This window comes from Strongylocentrotus purpuratus, unplaced genomic scaffold (genome assembly GCF_000002235.5).
Source record: "Strongylocentrotus purpuratus isolate Spur 01 unplaced genomic scaffold, Spur_5.0 spur5_scaffold_10, whole genome shotgun sequence".
In the NCBI taxonomy this organism is placed as follows: Eukaryota; Metazoa; Echinodermata; class Echinoidea; order Camarodonta; family Strongylocentrotidae; genus Strongylocentrotus; species Strongylocentrotus purpuratus.
In genome coordinates this window covers 23,961,305-23,984,820 of record NW_022145595.1, presented here as the reverse complement: position 1 = coordinate 23,984,820, position 23,516 = coordinate 23,961,305, and the positions used below count along the sequence as shown (strand labels likewise).

The window sequence follows — 23,516 nt, the reverse complement described above, 5'->3', positions numbered from 1 at the left end:
TATAAGTATTGGTGTGTACTGCAAGGTTGTGGAATCATCAAAATGATTAAGAAATTTGGTCCAGTCTTGGTAAAGTTACAAGCACTGTACACAGAAAGATGTATATGGGACTACGCGACACGTACCACATATATCAATTAGTAGGCGGGTTCCCGGCAAAATTTGTATCCTCACGTATTAGTCAAAACATATTCTTTCACATGATTGGTAATAAGAGCTTCCATTTCATTTTTTGAGAGGGGGGGGGGGGCGTTTCCAAAACTGGTCTATACCTTTAAGTCCGACCTGCATTACAATTGGACCTCTTCTGGCATCTCTTCGCCCATGAGACCGGCTAATAGGTTCCGTGTCGTGAGGATGGACATGGCTATCCTTGTCTCCTCTGAGGCATTGCCGATGTGAGGAAAGACAACTGAAAAACAAGGAAGAGAAAAATTGATTTTAAAATTGCACAGCATTATGGTTCAACCTTGCCCTTTGCAAAAGATAAGTAAGTTGCCTTAGATTTTTAGACTTGCCTTTTCCAAATTGATAGAAACTGGTATTTACTTATAAAGGGTTTTGATCTTGCCCTTTTTAAATTGAGAGAAACCGGTACATGGATTGATAAAGCTCAACACTGTAGCATAACACATCCCCATTAACCAGCATCTTGGTGTCACCTTTTTCATCCAGAAAAATGCTATGAATTACAATTTATAAATGAGCAAAAACTGCTGGGGTCGGCCCATTGCTTCAATATATATTGTACCATTCATGAATAAGAGCAGTTTAATTGAACATCATCATTATAGCCTCTAAATTGAAAACACAGAGTGAAGTTTATAATTGCAATTTTTGTGTATAATGTTAATTTTTTGTGATTTTTATTCACACTGTTTCATTTAATACACATTTTCAATTTTGCCTTTAATTATGAAAGAGTGGAATAGCTGATTCATTTAGACTTTTAGGAAACCCTGAACTGCTATGAGTTGAACTACATGTATGTATCACTGGACAAGAGTGGACAGCCTCCGTGCAATAGGTTCATGTGTATAAAACAATGCCTATGTGAACACTCCCACATGAAACTCTGTATGAATGGATACAACTGGGTAGGCTACTTACCACAGTTATCGAGTTTGAGGAGTGGATGGTCAGTGGGTAGAGGTTCTGGAGTGGTCACATCAAGACCAGCTGCTCTGATCTGACCAGTGGTCAAAGCCTCGTGGAGGTCATCCTGATTCACAACAGCTCCTCTGCAACCACCATCAAATGAAAAATTAGAGATATTTTGTTTTTAAATGAAAAGTTGGAATTGCATGGTAATCTGGATTTTCAGTTATCTCAATAACAATATTAATATGGAGGTCCACATTTAAATCTACATACATAAAGTTCTTGGGCTGTGGTTTGTCAAGCAAACTAAAGGGGTATTTAGGGTGTGAATTGTCCATAATTGTTTACAGCAGCAACAAAAAAAATTGTTTTAACAAGTAAAATATGAATAATACAAAATGAGAGGCCGCTGGCCGCGTTAGGCAGGTGGTCTTGGTGTACAGAAATCTCACGGGGGATTTTAATTAAGTCGTTGTTATGGACAGGTGGTCGTTACAGACAGGTGGTCACTAAGACAGGTTTGACTGTAATACTGATAGTGGAATCATGCATAGTGATATGTCTAGCACATAGCCACTTCTGGCGCTCCATTATTATCACACTGCCTTTAACATGGTGTCCACTGCAGTGCTCTAGCATTTTAAGGAATCAAATTCTTTGCAGTGTATTAACCCCTCTTCTCTCACCTGCTAATGTTGACCAAGATAGCATTGGAGCTCATCTTCTCAAAGACTTGTTTGTTGAAGAGCCCTTTGGTCTGAGCGTTGAGGGAGCAACTAACCACCACGAAACCAGACTCCTTCACTAGGGTCTCAAAGGAAACTGTGGGGAAATAAAGAGGAACATGTTCATCATTCATATACACATCATTAAATAAGGTCATAACTTTTTGTATGCAGCAACACTTCGGCTGCTTTCTTCACCACTGTGCACGGTTGCTCGTTTGCCATACATGCAATTTTGCACAAAACAACAGGCACCTATTGCCAGAAGGATTACTTTGTGCAAGTACACAATGGTTTTTCAAAATTACCCATTTCCTGTCTTGATTAGCTCATGACAACCCTTTTAACACTGGTTATCTTTTCGTAGACATCTTTCTACCTACCTTCTATGTAAATGACGTGGGCTCAATCCCATCCCCATTCGTTTTTTCCTTTTATATTACTCGTCTTCCTTTTATATATGTATACACTTCCTTGTTAACGATTATAGCGGCCTTAAGCTTTTACAGGATTTGTGCATGTACGTACATGTGTATGATTATATTTCTTCAAAGATTTGTCTTCTTTCATTATAATGCTTTAACGCTTAAGCTTTTTTATTTTTATTTTTTCATTTTAGTAAAGAAAAAAAGTTACATGATATTGTATTATTTTGTTGTACTAGCAGGACCCGCGGAAATCCGCGGGATTCTAGAGGGGGGCGAGGGGTGTAAATAGATATATAGAGACTCTCTAAATTAAAACCACCAAGAACTTTGTTTGCCATTCATAAAAAAAAAAATCTACCGGTAGTTATTCTTTAAGCCTATTTCAGACTGGAACTGCGTAGAGTTGCGTAGTGTGGCGTACCGACTACGCATAAATTAGGCTGCGTATTAATGGAAAAATGTTGCTTCACTGTAGTCCTTGCGTAGGTTATGCGTAGGCTGGCGTACAGGTTTGCTTATGATTGCTTACGGTTGCTTACTGTGTGGAAAGCTTTTACTGCTTTGTCGATCTGGCGTAGGGTAGCGCACTGTTGCGTAGGCATGGCGTACAGTAGCGTAGTGTTGCGTAAAAAGGCGTACTTTCTGTGTCAAGTTTCTACACCGAAAGTACGCGAAAAAATTAAACATGTTGAATTGTTTGCGTCCCTCAGCATATAGTAACGTAAGCCAGCGTAGTTGGTACGCAACACTACGCAAATCTTCGTATGGACCCCACGCCAATTAGTGACCTGCCAGTGTCACAAATAAAGTATTAACTAGATGGAATTCGACTGCGCGCAGTCGAAAATGATGCCTCCGTCATAGAGCAATTTTACAAACCGAAACGGAAGAAATTTTTCAAATTCAAGTTCAATTGTAATCCATTAACATGTTCTCAGAATATCGTGATTACAAGCAATTTCTCATATACATATATGACCCTTTGATCTTTGACCTCATGACCCTAAAATCTACTCAGTTCATTGGCTCTGCAAGATTTCCTGAGTTAAATAGTAATCCATCTGTCAGTTCTAATGAGAATGCGTCCACATAACAATCTCAATGTATGGAATTTCATAAGTTGACCTCTGTGACCCTTGACCTTTGACCTACGTGCTCCAAAATCTAATCAGATCGTCTTCCTATGGTGATACATACTATCCTTAAGTTTGAAGTTTTTACATCTCCAGTGGTTCTTGAGATATCATGATAACAATCTCAATGTATGGAATTTCATAAGTTGACCTCTATGACCCTTGACCTTTGACCTACGTGCTCCAAAATGTAATCAGATTGTTTTCCTATAGTGACACACTATCACTAAGTTTGAAGTTTAAATCTCCAGTGGTTCTTGACCCATAGGAAAGTGAAAAGTATGCCGCAGACCTGCCGCAGACCTGCCGCAGACTTTTAGTCTGCGGCAAAGAGTATGCCGAAGTATGCGGCAGAAAGAAATTTTGCTGCAGACTTGCCGCATACCAGTATGCCACAGGAACAGTCTGCGGCAGATCTGCGGCAGGATGAAATTTTGCTGCAGACTTGCCGCATACTAGTATGCCACAGGAACAGTCTGCGGCAGATCTGCGGCAGGATGAAATTTTGCTGCAGACTTGCCGCATACTAGTATGCCACAGGAACAGTCTGCGGCAGATCTGCGGCAGGATGAAACTTTGCTCCAGACTTGCCGCATACTAGTATGCCACAGGAACAGTCTGCGGCAGATCTGCGGCAGGATGAAACTTTGCTGCAGACTTGCCGCATACTAGTATGCCACAGGAACAGTCTGCGGCAGATCTGCGGCAGGATGAAACTTTGCTCCAGACTTGCCGCATACTAGTATGCCACAGGAACAGTCTGCGGCAGATCTGCGGCAGGATGAAACTTTGCTCCAGACTTGCCGCATACTAGTATGCCACAGGAACAGTCTGCGGCAGATCTGCGGCAGGATGAAACTTTGCTGCAGACTTGCCGCATACTAGTATGCCACAGGAACAGTCTGCGGCAGATCTGCGGCAGGATGAAACTTTGCTCCAGACTTGCCGCATACTAGTATGCCACAGGAACAGTCTGCGGCAGATCTGCGGCAGGGCGAAACTTTGCTCCAGACTTGCCGCATACCAGTACGCCACAGGGACAGTCTGCGGCAGGTCTGCCACAGGAAATCCCATTAAAGTCTAATAGGGCCAATTGAAACCAATCATCTCATGCATATTCATTATTACTTTACACGTGTGACAGAAAAATACATTTATCATGATTTGTTAAGCAAATTAAGACAATGCACATCATTTTTGTGATTTCTATTTTCCTTTTGCCATTATTAACCAATAGATTATTTTGTCTGATCATGTTACAATTACATTCACGTTTAAGCAATAGATATATTGATTACTAACCAAGAAACTATGATTACTAACCAAGAAACAATATACATATTTAGTATATATATGTGTACGAGCCTGTGTCACTTTAAATGTTACTCTTGAATACACTTCAAATGATCAATGTGATGAAGTTAATACAATTGAGAATAGAATATACCTAATCGGTAATATATATATATATATTGGTATTACCTAATTGGTAATATCGATTATGAAGTATCAATCAGTTTATCACTGGTTCTTCTACATGCATACTTTATTGCCACGTACTGGATATGAATAGTATGCGGCAGGTCTGCAGCAGGTCTATATGAGATATGAATATTCATGACGAAGAGTCTGCGGCAGGTCTGCAGCAAGTCTGCGGCAGACCTGCTGCAGACTCTTCATCATACTGAAAGAGTATGCGGCAAGTCTGCAGCAAGTCTGCGGCAGACCTGCCGCAGACTCTTCATCATACTGAAAGAGTATGTGGCAAGTCTGCGGCAGACCTGCCGCAGACTCTTCATCATACTGAAAGAGTATGCGGCAAGTCTGCGGCAAGTCTGCGGCAAAACTAATTTGCATGTGAAAAAGATGACTGTCTGCGGCAGGTCTGCTGCAGATCTGCGGCAAGTCTGCCGCAGGAGTATGCGGCAGGCTCATTTCTTTCCTATGGGGAGATATCATGATAACAATCTCAATGTATGGAATTTCATAAGTTGACCTCTGTGACCCTTGACCTTTGACATACGTGCTCCAAAATCTAATCAGATCGTCTTCCTATGGTGATACATACTATCCTTAAGTTTGAAGTTTAAATCTCAAATGGTTCTTGAGATATCGCGCTAACAAACTCAATACAAGGAATTTCATAAGTTGACCTCTGTGACCTGTGACCTTTGACCTACGTACTCCAAAATCTAATCAGATCGTCTTCCTATGGTGATAAATACTATTCCCGAGTCTTAAGTTTTAATCTTAAATGGTTCTTGAGATATTGTGATAACGGTCAAACGGGACGGACGTACGGACGTACGGACGGACAACCCGAAAACATGATGCCTCCGGCACCACCTTCGGTGGCGGAGGCATAAAAATATACTTATCTGACCCTAATTAAATGCCTAAAACCCCTGAGCTTTCGGGGGTTTATAGCCCCTTGAAACCCGTGGACCCCACGCCTATATACACTCAACCCGCTGCGATCTGACCCCCCCCCCCCCCCCACTTTGAAAAACGTTTCTAGGAGCCTTCATGTAACATGCAAGAATGGTGCATGGTGATGCAGATTTTTTTCTGCACCCCCCCCCCCCCAACAATTTTACTCATTACGCAACTGATTGTAATTTTGCAATGCATGAAGTCACATGCTTCTGTCTGGTTGATATTGAACTATTAATATGCAAATGTACAATTCATAACCTTATTTAATGCTTTCTTGTCATTTACTGTAAATATAAGAAACAAATTTATGGCACTTCGGCCCGACGCTGTTGTGTTGACGGGTTCTTCGATGGATGGATAGACGTATGTGTAATTGTATAGTTGTACGAATATTGGCCTGCTTGGCCCCCCATACTCTTCGACTCTAGCGCAGCTCAGTCAAAGCGCCCCGGCCCCGGCCCCGGCCGCAGCACCGTGTATACTGTACGTGTGTTGACTGAAGTTAGCTTGCGACTGAACTGTCAGTCCAATGGTTTTCTTGTGAAAACTTTCCTTTAGAAAATGATAATCAAAATTCAGTATACATGGCCGTAATAATCACAAAATAAGCTTTGATTTCATACCTCCATTCACGAAAACTATATAAAAATCGTGGCAATCATGATGGAAATAGGTCTCTAAGTTTGGACATCGACGGGAATTAGCCCCGTGTATCTCACTGGCTTGTGCAGCTAGTACAAAGCACACCCTATAGCAAGATGGCTTACTCGGGGGTAATCCCGCCCTTTGCATAGAGCATTTAATACGCAACATAATGTGAGTTGATGGTCATCTGTTATGTGTCTCTTTGATACGGATGTAATGTTGAATATGCATGAGGTATCTCTGTTGTCACGCATATCATGCATTATGCATATCGCGTCTGTTTTCGCCCTGGACGTCGACACGGAGGAGGACCTCGGGCCGAGTATAGCCAATTCCACAGAGTAGACTCTCCTGCGGACGATGGCACCGGGCACCAGTACCCCGAGGGGAGGGTTCAGGAGGAGATAGCTGCACCAACTTTGGTCGGCGATCTCATTAAAAAACAATAGAATACAAAGGCTCGCGGAGACGTCATGCCCCCCGCGGAGTCTTAGCGTATTATTTATAGTGATATATGTAAATACAAAACAAACAAGTTTTACATTCATATGTAAAAACAAATTAACAGAAAAAAATCTTGCCAAAGAATGGAACTAGGCTCGACTAGCACTTGTGCTAAATTCTAGTTCCCATTAACAACTTCACCTAAACATAGTGGTATAGATTAATCTTGCACTGGAAACAGTTGAATAATCTTGAATCTCTTGGTTATCTATCCCATGATTAATTATACAACATGGCACCTGTATTATTGGTGTATCGTATAAAGAGTTAAAACATCATAAACTGTACAATGTAACAAACATATGAACAATCACAACATTCAAACCAAGTGAGATTTTTCTTGCACTGCTCCCAAGATTACACATACAATTACCTCAAAGGGCACACTGATTTTTTTTTTTAATCATGTACAGAAACAAATATGTGAGCGACTTTTCACCTAGTTAACGACTCACTTTATAACACTAAGAATGTACTTTGTGCATTAACACAATGTGTGTGTCTTGGCAAAACAGTATTCATTTACTTGTACACTGACCCTTTGCTGTGGGTCTTGTATACTAAACAAAAAATTATATAAAAAAAATATTTTACAAGGAATATGAGAAAACATAATTCCAACAATTCGTACCCAATCTCACATTAAAGGGATCGTTTAACAATGTTAAATCTGATATACACGGCCCTACGTGTTATCAGTGTCTGTGATATGGTGTAATATTGAAGCCCTAAAAAAATTGCGCTTCAAAATGATCAAGAAGTGCCTCAAAAAAGTAAAAATCATTGAGTGACCGGTTTTACCATACTCGTTTTCCCCAATAGACTGTAGTGTTATGAAAACCGTCAGGCGAACGGTTTTCAAAATTTATAATTCCAATCATAAATATCTTGATAATCAGACAGGCGATCGGCTTGTAAAAGTCATGGGGTTCCTGACTGACCTAAAGGTTTATAATTATCATTGCATCATGAGCTAAATCCAGGATTTTGTTTCAGAATCTGAGACAAAGTTACCGGATCCCTTTAAAACTACTGTAGCATCAGGTTTATAAAACTGCTCTCAATGAGAGGTAAGAGTATGTGCCACTTACAATAGCTAAATGCTATCGAGTTCATTCTACATTTACTGGCAGTTTTTTTAAAATTCTCTTTTAGTTAGAGGTGCTGATATACCGGTATAAGAAACTCTACATGAGACCTATCTCAAGTTGTTTTGCAACATGAACTGAGAGTTGAAAGTTCATCTGGAATTAAATAAAAAAAAATTATTTATTCTCATCACAAAGTATAGATTAGTGTTAGAGTTATGATTTCTCTTGAACTGAACTTATAAGTTAAGGTTACAAGGATTTTAGTGTGAGATATCTAGGAAACTTGAAGTGAGCTGAAGGCATTCTGCTAGCGTGAGAAAACTGACTGCAGAGTAATGTTTAGACCGCAACCTCTATGACTTACCAAATTCAGCCGGCAGACTATCTGCTTTCGGTTTCTTGTTGTTGCCACTGTAGAGGAACCTCTTGACCCTGAACGGCTTGAGACGCTGGGCGATTGCCATGCCTATCCTGCCTAGTCCAACGAGACCCACTGTGCTGTTAAGAAGACCTGGTCCTGTGAGCCACATGGGCTTCCATGTACCCCAACCTCCACTACAAACAACAATAAAAAATATTACAAAATAAAAGAAATAGAGAGCAATTTAGACCTATACAAATCTGAAAAATTAAATTGCTCTGGATTGGATCACCCAATATTTTCTCCAGTGCTAAAATATACAATACATCATGTTATTCCAGAATGACCACTTTCAGGCTTTTATTTTGTTCAACTAACTTTCTTATAATAGTTTTTTTGGTTATTTTTTTTTTTTAATGACAAGAATTTCTACATAGTTTTTAATTTGTTACACCTAGTCTAGATGATCTAGATAAATGTAACTATGACTTACTTTTTGACATTGGTGACACCCTCGGCAAGTCTCCTCGATGTTGTTAATAGGAGACCTACAGTAAGCTCGGCCGTAGCATCAGTCAGAATACCTGGGGTATAACCTATACGGATCCCTCTAAAAGATAAGAAATACAAACAATCATTGAAAATGTTCAAGCTTCTAATTGAAGACATTCCTGTCTGACAGAGTGTATTCATCTATCTCTGAATGCTTGGGAAACGTTAATTGTAGAATGGAAAGCTTCCAAAAAGATATGATAATTTTACGTCCATTTGATAGGCAAGAGGGCAAAAGTGGCTGCTAATACACATGTATACACAAATTCAATTTAGAAAATACTTGTTTTTCTTTTTTCTCTTTTGAAGGGTGGGGGGGGGGAATAACCTTGCTCATACATGTATATCGACTGGTTTTACGCCAAACTTTATCTGAATGTTATATTAAGTGAATGTTAAGTAAACATCCCTCAGATTCCCTTTGAGATTTCTTTTCGCTGTTCCCTTATTAGGACACTTATCCTCACTACCGACAAAACAATATAATACAGCACAATTAATGCAAGGTGGTTAAGAGGTACATAATACATCAAGGGTCAGATCTTTTTCTTTGCCAACAAATCGACTCTGACGGACCTCAGATTTGATATTCGATGTTAGAACTTACAACTAAATCATCAAACATCAATATAGTCATATCTGACTGATACACATCTGTAAAAACCAATTACAAGACTACATGCATGTAGGTCCTGGATGTATTTAGAAACTGTAAACTCCATTCTTCGACCCACCTCTTCCTGCATTCGTCCAGGTTGATGTGATCATAGCCTACAGAGAGGGTGCTGATGGCCTTTAAACCCGGTCCAGCCGCATCTATGACTGCAGCATCGATACGATCAGACAGGAGACAGTAGAGACCACTGATCCCTGGCACGGTCTTGAGAAGGACATCTTGGGGGACGGCATCATCAGAGTCCCATATTGAAACCTCACACCTATGAATGATAATAACAATGTTCCGTTTTTATATAGCGCTTAATACAAATATCTCTAGGCGCTTACCCAGGTCAATTGGTTTCAATACGTGCCCGCACACACTGTGCACAATCACCTCTCCCTGGGTAGCATTCTAGCCAGGCATTACTTGACGCTCAAAAACCGATTGACCAACAATGACGGTCGCATCCTCGCCTACCGGATACCCATTTAATACCTGGGTGGAGAGTAGCAAGTGCAGGTATATATCTTGCCAAAGGATATTAGTGCTGTGTCGGGATTCAAACCCTCGACCTTCGCATCTCCAGTCAAGCTCCTTAAACCACTCTGCCTCGGCCACGACACTCCTTATGAAGACAGGTATAAAAATGAGATCTAGTCACATTGCAAATTCAGATTTTTATCACGCAGTGCTTGGTCGATAAAGACTAGATCTATACTTCTAGTCTCATCTCCTTGTATCAATAATTAAAAAAGGGCATTTTCCAGCATTTTCACGTCATTACGAACTCGTAGCTCGTGCACAGTTTTTCCTTCATAATCATTTTGCCTTTGGCGTAGACTAGAAGGGATGAGATTTAGACGCCGTCATGCGCAGCGAGAGTTTAAAAACCGGCTGCAAGATTTTCAACATGGATGTCGATTTTGATCCATAATTTCCTAAAAAGGGACCATTAAACAGATTATTTCAGTCTAGTTGGTAAGTGGAACCGAAGTAGTTAAGCCCAGGCTATACCTAATTTTCAAAATAAGATGCACCGGATATGCATCCAGTGAAATATGGAGTTTGGCCGGTAGTTTTGCCAAGTTTGGTGTAAAGAAACGTTACACAGAACATGAACCCTAAAGCGTATGGGCCTGTTCTGTCTCTAAAGAGAGAAGTCGACCCTACCCAAATCAGAGGCTAACGAACGAAAGAGACAGAAAATTCGGTCTATGTCATTCTAAGCTAGAGCTGTACCCATATTTTTTTCTTCAATTTTGGGTGCAGGCTGTCGCAAAAGGAAATCTTCCCCATAAATTAACTACATGTAGGGTAGCGCGCCCAGTATTCGGTCCATTCCAAGTATTCGGTCATACAGCCGTTTCAACAGCTGTAACAATTTAAACTAGATGGAACTTTGACTGCGCGCAGTCAAAAATGATGCCTCCGCCATAGAGCAATTTTTAAATTCAAGTTTGATTGTAATCCATCTGTGGGTTTTAATGATAATGCATGCACAAGCTATTTTTGGCATACATAATGAGCCATGTGACCTTTGACCTTCGACCTGGTGACCCCAAAATCTAATCAGTTCATTGGCTCTGCAAGATACATACATGACTTGAGTTTGATAGTAATCTGTCTATTTGATCTCATGATAATGCGATCACAAGCTATTGTTGGATACATAAAGACCCCTGTGACCTTTGACCTGGTGACCCCAAAATCGAATCATTTCATTGGCTCTGCAAGATACGTACATGACCTGAGTTTGGCAGGAATCCATCAATCAGTTCTTGAGATAACGCGATCACGAGCCATTTTCGCATACATAATGAGCCCTGTGACCTTTGACCTTGGATCTCGTGACCCCAAAATCTAATCAGTTCATTGGCTCTGTGAGATACATACATGACTTAAGTTTGGCAGGAATCCATAAATCGGTTCTTGAGATAACGCGATCACGAGCCATTATCGCATAAATAATGAGCCCTGTGACCTTTGACCTTGGATCTCGTGACCCCAAAATCTAATCAGATCATTGGCTCTGTGAGATACATACATGACCCAAGTTTGGCGGGAATCAACCAATCGGTTCTTGAGATAACGCAATCACGAGAACGGGACGTACGGACGGACGGACAACCCAAAAACATAATGCCTCCGGCTACTTTGTAGCGGAGGCATAAAAATAATTTATGAGCCACGAAACTTGCACAAATCAGGCAGCTGAACAACTTTTCGTAGCTCTCAAAATTAAATCAGATTTAGGGCCTCGGAAAGATCTCCAACTTAGCTCGAAATTGGTCAGTGTCGCACAACTTTCTGCACTTCCGCGTTCTGTTAGCACATGCGCTAACATGCATAGCCATATGTAGAAGTCTATTGCGAAACAACTACGTGTGCTGTCGCAATGAATTTAGTATGTGTGTGAAGAGGAGCTCTTCCGTGTTCGCTCCATCGCAGCGAATTTGCAAATGACGCACTTGCCGATGTGCAAGAGGTATTTATAGGATACCCTTGCTATGCGGTATCGCTCGTCCAGTATTCGGTCAACGCATTGACATTCAGTGCTTTATCGCGCAATTGTGCGAAAATAGTGCGCAAATACGCTTCGCTCCTTGGCAATGGAGATACCACGCACAAATCGCGTGACCGAATTCTATTCGGCGCGACCGAATTCTGGGCAGAAAAATACTCCGTCTTCTTTCGGAAGTATTTTGCTTATCATCATTCTATATTTTAAGTGACTATAAAATCCTGTTAGAGGATTAAATTTCTTTTCTTTTGATGGGTAGATTGCCAAATAAAAGAGGTAAGAATTCAAAATATTAGCGATTTCCCCTTAAGTGACCGAATACTATACTGGGCACTCTACCACAGGGCTCAAATTAATTTTTTGTCCATTGGGGCTCTTCCAAAATAAAAAGCGCCCCCGTGAGCCTTCTCAAGGGGGCTCTTTTAGTACAGACGGGTGCTCTTTTTTAATACAAATTTCCATTGAATTGGTGGTACCCATGAAACTCCTAAATTATTTGCTATTTCATCATTATCATTAATAGTCGGCATTATTTCTCTTACAACTTTACAAGTTATAACATGCAGCTAATGGTCAGATCTCTTCCCTTTGTACGAAATTTCTGGTCCAAGCCCGTATACATTCGCGTATGAGTGTAAACTTGAAAAAGCATATCAAAATACAAACTATCAAATAAAAATCAATGCAGATCATTAAAGTTAAGAAAAGTAACGACAAATTAAAAGACAGCTTTTAACATTGCCTTGTGATGTAAACAATTTTCACTTTGTGTTTGTGATTTGAAAACAAAACCTTAGGCCTTGATTTCTTTTCAGAAATTAAACCAATTATGACATTTCTATAAATGTTGACGATTTTTCTTTGAAAATGTTATATTTATAAGTTGACAGCGTAAGACGCAATGTGTAAGTTAGTATAGCTTCAGATTGGATTTTTTTTCTCGTTACACTCTCTGGTTAAATACATAAATCCATAAACTTATAAAGAAACAGACAAGTTTCAGAAAAATAAACCAATCGTCACAATCACTTAACGTTATCTTACATCGACACTGTGTACGTATGTTATACAGAAACAAGACCATGTTTAACTACTTGGTGCAAATTACTTCATGTCTTGTATTTTTTCGAACGAGCTGTTTTTTTTATTGCGTTGATACCACGCTTATCAATGTAGGCGATTTTGCCTTAATGTGCTCGCTCTAAAAATACAAATCTAATCTTCATTTGCATACGCATTACTCAATCTGTATAGTGGATATGATCGTCGCAATGTAGTATAGTCAAATTGGACTAGTTCTCTTAAACATATACAAGTATTATATAATTTTATGAACACTCGTGAATGCCAGAGGGAAAAACCGTTGCAATCGACTGAACTTTAGCCTATTTTGTTCATTTTTTTTTGTCGCGCCCATATCGCCTTTGTAGTTGATTAAAAGCTGAAATAAGGAAGTACTTGAGCTCGAAAATATATATCTTCACTGTTCTCACGCGGGGGTGATGTCGAAATAGAAACTTGGCCACAAAACACAACTAAACTATTCAGAATAAATTGCAGAAAGGACAAAAGACATGAAGACCTTGTCAATCTTATTACACAAGTGTAATTAACACTCCTCTTCAGAAAAGTAGAGACCTAGACCAGACCCCCCCCCCCCCCCCAGTGGCGTACCTGGGGTACCCCGTCAGGGGGGGCAAGCGACCGAAACAAACAAAAAAGGCGATGCTAATTTTCACTTCTGGCGAGCGAGCGAGCAAAAAAAAATCTTTAAGTAACGTTTGGTATATAAACTGGTATTGGTGCAAGTTGGGGCTGGGAACATTCACTTGTTAGCGACGTTAATTTCATTTTTTTGCAAACGAGTGTAGCGAGCAAGAAAAAAAATCACTTCTTTTTTAATAATTGCCACTTAAACTTGGTTCAATTGTCCCATGCCGGGCGCGGGAACAATTATGTTTAGGGTGAAGTTATACCCATTTTAGCTAGCGAGCGAAAAAATCTTTCTCTCAATGAATTGCTAAATAAAATTTGTTTCATTGTTGCAGGTAGGGGGCGGGCACAATCGTGTTTAAGGTAATGTCAATCCCATTTTGGCGGGCAGGCAACCCCCTACATTTCTCTTTTTAATGATATTGTAGCAGGTTATTAGTGGTGGGCACATCATTCCACGAGCTAGCGAGCGTAGCGAGTGAAAAAAAAAAAACTTTTCTTTTATAGGGAAAATATGGTACATAAAAATTGGGTTCATTGTTCCATGTCAGGGACGTGATTATTAAAAGCGGTGTTATTTCTATTTTGGCGAGCGAGCGAGCAAAAAAAAATTCACTTCTCTTTTATAGGGAAAATATGGTACATAAATCTTGGGTTCATTGTTCCATGTCAGGGACGTGATAATTAAAAGCGGTGTTATTTCTATTTTGGCGAGCGAGCGTAGCGAGCGAGCAAAAAAAATCACTTCTCTTTTATAGGGAAAATATGGTATATAAACTTGGGGTTCATTGTTCCATGTCAGGGACGTAATTATTAAAAGCGGTGTTATTTCTATTTTGGCGAGCGAGCGTAGCGAGCGAGCAAAATTTTTGTAATGATAATTGGTTCATAAATTTCAGATTTTTGTTGTTGCAGGGCAGGGCTTACACAATCATGTCTAAGGTGATGTTAATTCCATTTTGGTGAGCACGCGAGCACACCAAAACTTCTTTGAATAACGTTTGGTACATAATTATTAACTGGTTATTGCAGGTTGGGGCGGGCACGTTAGCGGTGTCAATTCCATTTTGGCGAGCGAGCATAGCGAGCAAGCAAAAAAAATAAATTCTCTTTTAATAGAAATTAATAAATAAACTTGTTTTTATTGGTGCAGGTCAGGATGGACGCAATCGCGTTTAACGCGATTCAATTCCTTTTATTCGCGAGCGTGTGTAGCGAGCGAGAAAAATGAATTAGTCTCTTTTAGTAACATTTGGTACATAATTGTGTGTTATTGTTGCCATGGTTGCAGGTCGGGGCCCGTCGGGGCAGGCACAATTGTATTCCAGGCAATACTAATCCTTTTCTTTTTTCAGGGGGACGAGCAAGTGAAAACATTTAATACAAAATAGGCTAGCAAGCAGTTCGCGCCAGCGAAGAGTTTCAAATTTGTTATATCACTTATATTTTCCTATTTTCATTTGTTTTCATTTTTCAGGGCCGTATGCGGAATATTTTTCTGGTGGGGGAAGGGGAAAGATGCGTTAAAAGTTTTCGAAGAATTTCAAAAGCAAAAGGAGTGAAGGGAGTTCGAGCGACCGAACTGGTCATGAGGGTACTTTTGCATTTTCAAAAGTAGAATTGAAGGATTTGGTATAGACCTACACTACATTTTCAGGAAAAAAACTGTACGTTTTCAATATATCTGGGGTCAACTGCCCCCCCCCCCCTGGTGCGTACGGCCATGGTCTTTTTTTTTTTAATTCCCCATTTTTATTCCTTTCCTTTTCTCTTCCCTTTTTCTTCCTTTTCTCTTCTTCCTTTTTTCTTTCCTTTTTTTCCTTTTTTCTCTTTCTTTCCTTTTTTCTTCCCTTTTCCTTTTTTCTTTTTCTTTCCTTTTCCTTTCTTTTCTTTTCTTTCCCCTTTTTCTTTTTTTCTCCTGGAGCCCGTCAGGGGGGGCACTCTGCCCCCCTGCCCCCCCCCATAGGTACGCCAGTGCCCCCCCCCCCCTGATTAATGTTTCGCTTGAAGAAATACAATTTTGCGGAAGAAGAAAAAAATGGTTTTAATGGTCGACATAAAAACTCTGAGCTCATCCTGTTCTCTATTTAATTATGAATCGAAAGAGAAAATTAGCGCCACCCTCGTAGTTAGTTTCGAAAGATGGCTGATGTATATACTGGGCTGTTATCTTATTCTTATTTTTTCCTCGTTGCACGTGCGTGCTTTTCTTCTCAGTGATTGATTTAGTTTCTTTTCTTTTTTAATGAAGTACATTTAATTACATCTATTTGTTATGTGTGAGCTAGCTTCCTCGTTGCTTTTTCATTAGTCCTCACGTGTGAGATTATATACAACAACGTTATCTTGCAGCTGTATTGCTCGTTCAGGCAATCATTGTACAAGACAAACAAATATATGTTTTCTCACCTTGTGCCAATTGATATCTAGACAAAATATTTGATACCTACAAGACTGTGACACCATTAACTATGACCTCGTATTGATCACGCAACTTTCTGTGACTCTTTTTCCCTACCCCCTTCTCTCTCTCTCTCTCTCTCTCTCCCCCTCTCTCTCTCTCTCTTTCTCTTTCTCACTCTCTCTCTCTTTATCTCCCTCTCTCATTATTTACTTTATTAATTATACCTATTATTTTAAGCTACCAAATAGCATGCCCCACCTCGCACAGGTGATGTCAAGTCCAAGTAATCTTGTCCTATACAATGTTACCGACCATGCACATCAACGTTTCTGTTTATATGATGACTGTATGAAGTTTACAGCCCTAAACATGATCGCAAAGGACTTTTGAGAATTCAACTCAAGGGCAATTTCAATACCCTATTGTAAATTCCATAGGAATCATGTTCAGATTACGTAATACATCATTGTAATGCTCGAAAATGTCAATAGGTGAGGGCTAGGCCATTGGAATTGCCTTTTTCGAAAGTCTTTGCTATTTTGTTCCCAAAAGCGTTTGGGTCAGACAAAACATCAAATAAAACTGTATTTTTAAGTCGATTGTGTTCATACTTCCATAACACATTTCAAGAATATTAATTGGAACCATATATGGGCCATAAACTAGGACTTCCAAATTAGGAATTACCTGTGTGAGAGATGGAATCTAGCAAATAGCATGTAATCGGCCTTATATAGGGAAAGGGATCTTTTTGTAAACAACAAAATGTACCTTTAATTATTTCATTCTATCTTATCATTATTATCTTAGGTAGATATAGATGTACTTACGAAAGATTAGGAAAGGGGAAAGGGAGAGAGAAGAGAGAAGAAATACAAGTAGGAAGAGAACAAACTACCTATTTCCATGGTAATAACTTATAATTTACTATGATTAATCTATAACATTACATATATATCCATTCATATTATTTTTTCAAGTCATGTCGTTTAGTGGAAGCACCCGTAGACATGTCGATTGTACCTTAGTTACTATATCTAATTTTGACTACATATTATTTATTGGGATTTAAATATGAATCTGAAAGTTTATTCCTCGAATAACCTTATCTGGATTAACATGACTTTGACATAATATAGTTGTCCTCGTGGTGCACTAAAAGTATTGCATGTAAACAGATTTCGACCTTCCCCTCTTTCCATATTTTTTTTCTCGCTTCCGGAAACGCATTTTTTTGCTTGATCCAAACACAGATATATTAATTTATGGAACCATTTTTTTTAGACTGTAAATGCTAAACATAGTTATTTACTGATGATTCTGCAAACTGTATTTAATAACATAATATTAATGAACAATCTCAGATTTACATGTGTGTGCACTGCAAATTCGTTGTGTAACGACTTTACACAACATTGGGTGGTTCACTCCTTAAACACGGGTTGTGTTAAGTCGTGTAATAAAACATTACACAACTTTACACAACAAATTTGCAGTGTAAAGTTGTGTAATTTTTATTTACACAACTTAACACAACCCCTGTGTAAGGAGTGAACCACCCTATGTTGTGTAAAGTCGTTACACAACGAATTCGCAGTGTATGATTTCTGTCTACATGTTACTATACAATTTGAAGAGAGGAAACCTTTCGTCTACGGCTGATTGTCAACGAAACGGAGTCAAGTCTTTTGTTAATTTCGTTTGTTGATACGGCAGGCAGCCAGTGAAAACGAATTCGTTTAAAACAATTATGGAAATGCAAGCACTACTTTAAACAAACAGAACTTTGTTATTCCTAGCTCATTTTTCCTGATTGATGTGTCATATGAAAGGGCAGAAACTCAACTTTCTAGAAATGTGATTTTCTCTTTGAAATTCAGATATCGTCCGCCAAGTGACTTATTGTTTTCCTCTCTTCAAATTGGTTTTAATCACTCATGCGTGAAATATGCATTATATGAGTTGCATCAAATGAAAGAGGAGGATCTAAGCTTTTCAAATATGTGTCATTTATCAATTATAATTGTGATTAAGTTATGATAAAACATCAAAATTCTCGGTTTCGTTTTTTCTGGGATGCACTGTATTCCTTTCTTTAATTTTTGTTAAACGTCTATCTATCAAGCTATCTATCTTGTTAGTTCTTTACTTTATACCTTTTTTTTCCCTTTTTGATAGATAAATTAATCCCTTGAGCATCACTATGGCTGGAAATGTACGCACGTTTATCTTGTTAATACCATTATAAATTACCACTTGTCACTGTGAATATCATTATCATTTTCATTATCATTTACATTTGCATTTACATTTACCTTTCAATTACATTTACATTTAATACCTTTCAATTACATTTACATTTTCTTTTACATTTACATTTACATTTTCTTTTACATTTACTTTTAAATTTGTAATTACATTTACATTTACATTATCATTATCATTATCACCATCATTATCATTATTATCATCATCACCATTATCTGTATCATCACCATTACCATTATCATTATCATAATCATTATCATATCATTGTTGATGATAGTTTAAAATAAATAATGCTACCATTATTATTGTCACTACCAGGGCTCAAATTAATTTTTTGTCCACGGGGGCTCTTCCAAAAAAAGAGCCCCCATGAGCCTTCTCACGGAGGTTCTTTTAGTGCTGATGGGGGCTCTTATTTTAATACAAATTTCCATTGAATTGGTACCCATGAAACTCCTAAATTCCTTGGTATTTTATCATTATCATTTATTTAAAATGACAATTTCCCTCTTAGAAATTTACTTATTAATTATTCAGAGCAACCTTATTTACATTCTTTCTTTACTTTTAGTCTTTACCATATCCTTTCAAAACACAGAGGCGGATCTCACTTTTTGCTAAGGGTGGGGGTAACCCAAATACGATGTGGAGCATCGTCCACGAGCCGCATAGTGGCGAGGCGATTTTCGTTGTTGCTATTTTGAACCCCCGTAAAAGATGTTTTCCTGGCATCTATAAACATCTACTAATACTGTGTAGGTCTGAACCAGGGCGCGACAAACCCGCTTGCCCGACGTCCCGGGGCAACCAAATTGAGCCGTCGGGCAAGTAAATCAAATTATCACTTGCCCGATTCGGGCAAGTGATACTTTTACAGTAATTTCCTAGTGTCCAAGAACTCTACCATTCACCCGTCAACTTCTTACCCGTCGTCAAAATCCAGAAGCAAAAAAGCGATCGTTCCGATTTCGAAAAAACTTCACAGACAGCTAGCCAGCTCAGCTAGCTCAGCGCGCATGCAACAGTGACACTTCAAGCCATGAATGCCGCTCCGCCTCCACGCACGGCCGGCCGTGAGCTAGCTAGAGACAGCTAGCGCGATCGTACCAGCTGCGAGCTTATTCGCGCTCTCTCTCTCTAGCTCTGCAGGCCGCACCGACAGGCCTTTGCTATTCTCTGATTGCCGATTGGTTGAATCACGCCAAATATGACGTCATTATTCTAGGGAAATGAACACGTGCGAATCGGAATGGAATAAACAACAGGGATTTTCTAGTAAGTACAAAAAGTCAAATGTTTGATATTTATTCATAATGACTGTTAATGATTGTGAACATATTATTTAAAACTCGCTGCTCATATAAATCAGATGAATGTTTTTGTCTCGTTTTCAATTTATTACTGCGGTCTAAAGATCCGACCGAGCGAGTCATTTTGATAATAGTATCGAGACCCCCAGAATATAAGCCGTTGTTGTTTTGTTTTCATGGTTTTAGCGACGTTGTTTAGTCTAGTTTAGTAAGAATTTACAAATTTTGGCATGATATACATGACTGAATATTAAAAACTTAAACCTGCTTGAACCATTCTACCTTGCCGAGATTCATGTGAATCTGATTATTTATGGAGAATCAATAAAATGCGTTTTTTAAACCTTCAACCATCCTTTGTTGACCATTTTCTTTGACATATTAGGTTATTATTCAGTACAGTTACACTGTACATGTATGTGCATTAATTTGCTATCTAAAACACTAACTTATCATTACGAGATAATAAATGCTTTAACCTCGAGTCCTTTTTCGCTTTAAAGTTTTGGGCAAGTGGAAATATTGTTTGGGCAAGTAAATTGAAAACCCACTTGCCCGACAGGGCAAGTGGTGAAAAAAATTCTTGTAGCACCCTGTGAACACACGATAGCATTTTCTATGCACATCACATTTTCACTTGGCAGCCCAAGGGGGGAGGGGGGTTAAACCCCCTAAACCGCCTAGATCCGCCCCTGCAACATCTTTGGTGATCTTCTTCTCAATATTGATTTACTGGTCGAGTTACATTATTTGCTGGCCTTTTAGAATAACCAGATTTCAGAGGATTCACACTTTTCACAACAAAAAACTTCTCCATGTTTCAGTCCTTACGCGATCGTCTCCAGCTCCAGCAGATATTGGGCGTCAGCGTGCACACCGGTACTACCGGCGCAGTATAGCCACTGCGAGCTTCCGTTGTTTGTATCGGTAATACTCATAGAGATGGGAGAGAAAGCGCCATCTAAGTTCCATGTCATTGGTTTAAGGTTTGAAAATTGATACTCAATATTGTGTTAAAGTTATATCAGAAAAGATAATCTTTATTTTATAATTCCACGGGGGCGATTTTTAATTTTTCAATCGCCCCCGTGAGCAACCTGACGGGGGCGATTATGGAGCTCACAGGGGCCGGCGAATCGCCCATCGCCCCCGTGTATTTTGAGCGCTGCTCTACCATACTGATCAATATTACATGTAGATCTAGGACTAGGGTCTATATAATCCAGTATAATCATGGCGATTGATTCAAATGACCGAGTCTGAACTCTGAATCTCGAGTCCAACTGAAAATACTTTTGGAAATTAAATTTCTATAGTTTCATCAGAATGGTTTAAAATTGGAATTGTTCATCTTTTGAGATGTTAATATAATTGTGCAAGACTCAACAGACATCGAAAAATCGTGGATCAAATATGTCCAATATCAAAAGACTTTAATCATGTTAGTAAAATGTCTACGAAGTTCGACATTTAATCACCCCCATCATCATACAGCGATACGCTTGCGTGGCGGGCGGGCGGCCTGTGCTGGCCGATCACCGACAGGTGCTGCACAGATACCACTCACGCGTACGGTATACGGGCAAGTGGAAGAAAACGCGATCAACCGAATCTAATTTGTAAAGATTCAGTAGCATGCATGTACTCACGCTTTCGAGAGTAAATCAAGACCCTCTTTGGGAATCCTACGAGTTATGTAGACTCTAGGTTTTCCTCCACTATTCATGTTGACAGCAGTGACTTTGGAGCTTGTAAAAATAGTAGAACATCCCGGTTGCCTTTCTTACAGGAAATCCACTAGCTGTATCACACACGTGCAGATAATTTAAGACCAATCGCTGCCGTGCATTGCATGGTAGCTGATTACAATCAGTATATACACAATGGCGCCTTTACCCAATAAATCATTTATTGGTACATGATCTGGATCAGTGTTACAAAATGACTGCTCAACCATTTGCCGCTGTAGCGTATGTTGTACAATCAGTAAACACGATCAACATCACATATTTTGCTCTTTGTATGTCTATATCAGGGCAACCTCCGCAGTATTCTTCTTTCTTCTCTATCAACCCTACTATACGGGGCAGATAAACCTTCTTCAACAATTCCGCCGATCCGAGTATGACGTCTTTGTCATATCTGTCGCAGTAAGTATATTCTTCTTTCTTCTCTATCAACCCTACTACGGGGCAGATAAACCTTCTTCAACAATTCCGCCGATCCGAGTATGACGTCTTTGTCATATCTGTCGCAGTAAGTATATTCTTCTTTCTTCTCTATCAACCCTACTACGGGGCAGATAAATCTTCTTCAACAAGTCCGCCGATCCGAGTATGACGTCTTTGTCATATCTGTCGCAGTAAGTATATTCTTCTTTCTTCTCTATCAACCCTACTACGGGGCAGATAAATCTTCTTCAACAAGTCCGCCGATCCGAGTATGACGTCTTTGTCATATCTGTCGCAGTAAGTGAACATTTACATAATCACAGATTGATGATTTAAATTGGCAATGCTATTTGATTTTTTTTGTGTGTGTACACACTGGTTAATTCAATATACCGGTATATATATATATTTTAAAACTATGTATATACAAGTGGGAAATTAAATAATTGTTAATAGTGTGTACACATTGGTTAATTCAATATCTACCGGTATATATATATATTTTTTAAAACTATGTATATACAAGTAGGAAATTAAAATAATTGTAATAGTGTGTACACTGGTTAATTCAATATATATACTTTTAAAAACTACATGTATATACAAGTGAAAAATTTAATTAATTAGTGTAAATTTGAGGAGGAAAAGCTAGTTTATTGAGATCTAAGCAAATTAACTCTAAACTGCTATCTATGGGTTAATAAATCTTTGATTTTACTCCCCTCGAAGGCCACCAAAGGTTCAAGCAGCAGCACTGCGACCGTGATCATCGAGGTAACGCCCATCAATGATTTCCAGCCAACTTTCCCAAGTACAACAATGATTGGTTATATCTCTGAGAATTTTATTGCGGGAACTCGAGTAACAGCTGACTCGAACGGTATCGTTCCTCTGCTCATCCAAGCAACAGACCCGGATCTGGATCAGGTAATTATTATCAAGACTGAATATTAAAGGGGAAATCCACACTGATAGCAAGTTGCTTTAATAAAAGCAGAAAAATGAGAGAAACAGGTCAGTGAAAGTTAGAGCAAACACTGATAAAAAGTTATGAATTTTTGAAGGTGCATTCAATCAAACACAAATCTGTGACGTATTTTACGAGGTCCCCTAACATTTAGCCCTGTACTTTAAACAAAAAGTCTAAAATGGACGTTTTCCCTTAAAAAGATTTTCAATTATAGCAATTGCAAATACATTTTTATACATCCCCTGTAAAAAAACATATACATTTTGTCATTGATGACGAAGAAAAAGAAAGTTTATGAAATTTTCTGTACCCAGCAAATTGGATCAGACCTCGCAAGATACGTCTCAGTGTTGCCAATCTGTGTTTCACTGATGACAACTTCAGAAAATCATAACTTTCCTAATTTTAGACGGAAATCGCTCAAACTTTCACTTATTTGTTTCTCTCATTTTTCTGCTTTTATTTAAACCAACCTAATATCAGGATGGACTTCCCCTTTTACTCTTTTAAACTACAGAAATA

The 23,516-nt window shown here is 39.0% G+C and overlaps 1 protein-coding gene across 1 annotated transcript; it reads right to left on the bottom strand.

Annotated features, from left to right (window-relative positions):
* Nucleotides 1-219: 219 nt before the first annotated feature.
* LOC105438914 (glyoxylate reductase/hydroxypyruvate reductase-like) lies at nucleotides 220-22,276 on the bottom strand. Its single transcript, XM_030979838.1, has 7 exons — nucleotides 21,503-22,276; nucleotides 9,711-9,914; nucleotides 8,918-9,034; nucleotides 8,428-8,618; nucleotides 1,788-1,923; nucleotides 1,111-1,241; nucleotides 220-412 (listed from the first exon to the last, which is right to left on the bottom strand). The coding sequence occupies exons 1-7, from the start codon at nucleotides 21,577-21,579 to the stop codon at nucleotides 291-293; spliced, it is 978 nt and encodes a 325-aa protein (XP_030835698.1). The 5' UTR covers nucleotides 21,580-22,276; the 3' UTR covers nucleotides 220-290.
* Nucleotides 22,277-23,516: the final 1,240 nt, after the last annotated feature.

Excerpts from the sequence above, each read along its gene's own strand:
- LOC105438914 (XM_030979838.1), bottom strand. The coding sequence starts at position 21,579 with ATGAATAGTGGAGGAAAACCTAGAGTCTACATAACTCGTAGGATTCCC. Across the intron at positions 9,035-9,710 it reads CTGGACGAATGCAGGAAGAG|AGGGATCCGTATAGGTTATA; the intron begins GTGGGTCGAAGA and ends CTTATCTTTTAG. Across the intron at positions 8,619-8,917 it reads GGTGTCACCAATGTCAAAAA|TGGAGGTTGGGGTACATGGA; the intron begins GTAAGTCATAGT and ends TGTTGTTTGTAG.